Raw genomic sequence first — 5,030 nt, 5'->3', positions numbered from 1 at the left:
CAACGGCTAATTGGCCAAATCCCAACTTAGGAAAGTAGGTCCTCTCTTTCCCAATTCCGCAAGGAATCACTTTCCAAAGTACATCAAATCACAGTTACCATTTAGTAGGAAGGTTACTTCTTTTATAATTACTAGTACAGTAAAGAAAGGAAGAACATTTAGTTTATTCTTGATAAGCTGAATTCTCAGTGTTTGTTTTTTCGATTAAGCAAGTGTTCTCGAGTTTGGTTGTTGATTCTTGAAAAAGGGTTTTCAATTCCAGTAAAGAAGGAAGAATTGAATAAAGAGATGGGGAAGAGCAGTAGTAATGATGATGAACGCCGTCTTGATTATTCGGGTATTGAACTGTACCCGAACTGGGGTAAATTTGATATCTTGGTTGCAGTTGCAGAAGTAGAGAGGATCAGATTGGAGGAGGAGGAAAAAGAAAGGAAACTCAGGCGAAATCTTTCCACTTTCTTGAAACTTCTTGCTGAAAAAGAAACAGAGGAATCATCAGTGGACAATGGTTCAGATGTGGTCGGTAAATTGCAGCTTCTTGCTGGTAAAATTGATGTCAATTTCACAAAAGGGAAAAGATCGTTCAGAAGGAAGGCTGGTTCCAACCACACATTATTGTCTGAGGAACTTCCTTCAGCAATATCCCAGTTTGATTTTGAAGGCAAACATCAAGAAGATGATGGCAATCATGTTCTGTTCTCATATGGGGATATAATGAAGAAACCCCAATTGAAGAGACTGAGATCACCCAGTGAAGAAAATAGTACTGATCATCAAGATATAGAGATGCCACGTTCCAAGAAAGCAAAAAGCAAGCCTAGATATCCTGATGGACCATCAACATCAACTATCAGTACTATTCCAGAGAAATTCAAGAACAGAATTTTGGAATTTGGGGGTTCAGAGGGAAGCATTGTATTTGTGTTTCAAAAGGTGTTAACAGAGACCGATGTGAACAAGCATTTCAGTAGGCTGCTGGTGCCATTTAGGCAGATCAAGAATGGGTTTCTGACTGCTGAAGAGCAGGCTCGTTTTTGGGATCCCAACCAGAAGTTTGGAATTGATGCCATTTTTGTTGATCCATCCCTTGATGAAGGTAGAATGAACCTGAGACGGTGGGAGATGGGTAAAAAAGATGGTAAAATAAGTTACAACTTTGCATTGATCACTAACTGGATTAAGGTTGTGGAGAAGAATGAACTGAGACAAGGAATGACAGTGCACCTGTGGGCATTTAGGGGGGATCTACAGCTTGGATTTGCTTTAGTTTTAGTTTGATTAAGAATTTTTCTAATTTTGCACTTAGTCTAGTTTTTCATTAGAGTCTAGTGAATTAAGGACATTTAGTTTGACAGAGTATTGTCTATTAGCCTTCCTTCACTAATTTTAATTAAACATATTCGTTCTTGCTTTTGTATTGGTCAAAGAATGTTAATTTCGTTTGTAAAGAGTTAGAAAAAAAAATTGATGCAAATGAAGTATACAATTAATAGTTTGATGCAAATGAAATATACAAATGGATTATTTTGGCCTTGCTTTTGTCACTGTTCTTGAATTGGGCTCAGTATAGTAATCCCCATAAATGTATACTTAATTTGCCACTTTGCCTCCAGTATAATTATTTAATCATCGTTTTGCCCCCAAGATTCATGGTCAAGCATTATTGTTTTGCTTCCCTTTAGCATTGATCCATCTACTGCATCTTTTATTTATTTATTTTTCCTGCTTTCTGCTATCTTCTATCATTTAACATGCTTAGAATAATTTTTTAACGGTATCTCAATCTTCTCTTTCTTGCACTATTGTTTTTTTTTTTCAGTTTTTATATTGTGTTTTCTATTAACATTTTTTTTCCAGTGAACCGAGAGGAATTTAGCTCTAAATTCCATTGGTTAAACAAGAAATAATAGATAGAAGGGGACAAAAACCAAAACTTTCTGTAAAATACAAGAATAGATTGATTTCAAAGAAGGGAATCCTAATCTGTCAGAACTGTTTAGCTGACTTCTAATGCAAAGGTCTGCAAATGAATTATAATCCTCAGAGGTTGCTTTCAGCCAACAATAGATATATAGCATGTTTGCGTAGGCAATGAGAAACAGAAACAGACTTAGGTTCATTAATTGTAAAAAACCTTAGGGAGGGATTTTAAATTATTTTTGCCTATTTGGGGTTACATGCCAAATATAAATGTATTGATCTGTGTTCTGTACCAATTTTAATAACAAAATGATCAATTTAGGTTCATTAAAATATTTTATTTATTTATTTATTTTAAGCCTAGAAGTTTTCAAAGTAATTGCTTAAGTTATAAAGTAAACAATTAAGCCAGATGTTGGGGTCCTGCATTCGTCTGAATTGGCATAGACACCATTGAGTTATTGTACTTGCACAAAATTGCAAATAAAATTGATCGCTAGCCGGGTCCTGCTAGAGGTCAAATAACTCAAATACTAGAACTGATTCTACCAAAATATTTCTATTTTATGTATCGATCGAAATATTTCTTCAAAATTTAATTCGTGCAAATCACATTAATTGTGATGCCCAAAATGATTCTTAGAAGAGGTCATGAATATGCAAAAGATGAAACTTGAAAAAAGGAAAAATTATAATGTATAGATAAATATATATGACCTAAAAAGGGGATTGCAACATAATGGGTATGGGGAACTAAGATTCATGACTCAATTTTCCTTTTTATAGAGGAGATGAGAACGTGTTAAAGCTAATAAGCCATACTCATTAATATCCCATGTTTGAAGGGTGATTCTTCTAACCAAGTCAACCAAATGGACTAGCCCACTTCTAATTTTCTAAATAAAATGCAAGTCCAAATGTCATGTTTCGCACACATAAGGATAAGGGAGATAATATATAGAGAAAATATTATGCAAGATGAGAAAAGATTTTAAAAATGAAAAATATGTATGAAATACGATAAATGTCACACGCAAAAAATGCGAATCTAGCTCGGAAACAACCTAAGGACTCTAGCATTGGATTAACCCATTTCTATAGGTTCTTACTAGCATTGGACAAGTGAGAAAACGAGAAAATGATCACAACTAGCGTTGGACTAGTGTGGTGACGTCATGCATTTTTTATAACTAAATAAATCATATAAAACATAATTAAAATAAGTAAACACATAAAACACATAGAGCACATAATACATAAACAAAATATCTACATACAAAGACTCTAAAAAAAGCGAATAAACACATAAACACATAAACATACAGATACACAAGTAAAGAAACACACGTAAAAACTTAACTATTACATTTGGGACCCTAACTACAATCTAAGGGGGAATTTGAAAAAATAATAATCTAACTATTACATTTATCTAACTGATTATATTTTGGCAAAACTAAAACCTATCTAGTATATAACCTAGCTAAATACATGTCTTGAACATGTATCTAATACAAATTGATATTTAAATACCTCTCAAATAATCATCAAAATTAAATAAAACAAATGAAACTTAAAATGAATGAACATGAATATCAATAATTTCCAAAAGAAGTGAAATAATTCCTTTCGAATACATGAATATCAAAACACAAAAAAAAAATCTTAAGTTTCGAGTAACCTATTATTACTATGAACTTGCCAATCATCGAAAAATATTTTAAAACATTTAGTCAGCTTTTATTGCTTGGGGAGAACGTATGCAGAGGTAAATTTTCTAAGAAAAACAAAATTATTAATTTTGTCCTTACAAAATCATTTTAGTGACAAAATGAGTTTTCGTGAAATAATAGTGCATATATATTTAGTCACCAAAGAGTAGCTTGTAATAGAGGGTACAAAGCAAGTTTTCACAATGTAATGTATTCAGATGCCAAATAGTAGCATGTACTACTGAGTACCTACAAGAATTTCCAAGATTCAAGACGCATATCACGGTAAGAAATGTTACTGAAACTTTGTCGACCTGATTGACTCATAACCAAACTTATCTAGTTTGGAGTAAGTAGAGTTAATAATAGGAGTGGTTAGTACGGTTGTTTTACTTGACAGACACTCGTACATCTTTCTTATATGTTATAATGTACAACAAAAAGTTGTATGAATGTACACCATACCATGAAATGCAATTAAGTTGTATGAGTGTACACCAAATTAATAATAAAAAAAAAGAAACATAATTGTACCAATTGTACCTAATTCTGATAGTACCTGCCCCAGTGCCAAACTCATCATCTTGAATTTGCATGCATGCAATGACAGATCTAGGATTTTAGGTTGGAAGAGTGAATAGCCAAAAATATAATAAAAAAATGTTATAGAAAATAGCATAATAAATTTAAAATGAAAGTTTGATAGATGATGACTAGCAATAAGATGTTTTTATTTGTCAAAGACAAAGTACAAAATAAAAAAAGTAACATATCTTGGATTCAAATCATCTCACTTACAAAAAAAAAGTATAAAACAAATATAATATTAAATTCTATAGTCATTTTATTTCCTAACAATGCAAGAGATGTGAGACTGTATTTTATGATCCTTCATTTGATCAAATACACAATTGTTCAATTAACATATTTTTCTCGAATTATTTCTTTTTCTACATCATATGATCAACGTATGAGCAAGAACATCATCATTAAATGACGGATACTTTATAAAACATTAAGAACTTATTACAACTTGTGTTTGTTTTTAACTAAAAATCCTACTTTTTTTTTAATTCCAGGTCAATCTTACAGTTTAAAGTTAGTTTTCTTAGTTTTTTTTTAATAGGTTTGGCTTACAAGTGTTTCGGAGGCAACTGTAAAGACAGTTTCAGTTTTTCTTTTTCTTTTTTTTTGTCAAAGTCGAACTTATTTAGGAAGTATTTAAATGCAGGAGGACAATAATTTTGATTGTGTGTACTCACATGATAAGTTTTAGATATAATTTAATTGCCTTTATATTAGGAAAAATCTTTTATTAATTCCAGTCAACCCCACATTAAGACAAATCATTATTTCCTGCTACTAATTATTGTTTACTAACATTGATATTAATACTAA

General features: G+C 31.6%; 1 protein-coding gene across 1 annotated transcript; it reads left to right on the top strand.

Annotated features, from left to right (window-relative positions):
* The first annotated feature begins 288 nt into the window (after positions 1–288).
* Positions 289–1,278, top strand: LOC113780542 (B3 domain-containing protein At3g25182-like). The gene has a single exon (XM_027326340.1). The coding sequence runs from the start codon at positions 289–291 to the stop codon at positions 1,276–1,278; it is 990 nt and encodes a 329-aa protein (XP_027182141.1).
* Positions 1,279–5,030: the final 3,752 nt, after the last annotated feature.

This window comes from Coffea eugenioides, chromosome 8, assembly GCF_003713205.1.
Source record: "Coffea eugenioides isolate CCC68of chromosome 8, Ceug_1.0, whole genome shotgun sequence".
Taxonomy (NCBI): Eukaryota; Viridiplantae; Streptophyta; class Magnoliopsida; order Gentianales; family Rubiaceae; genus Coffea; species Coffea eugenioides.
Note: the sequence above shows the minus strand (reverse complement) of the source record. Positions and strands in the feature narration are given on the sequence as shown.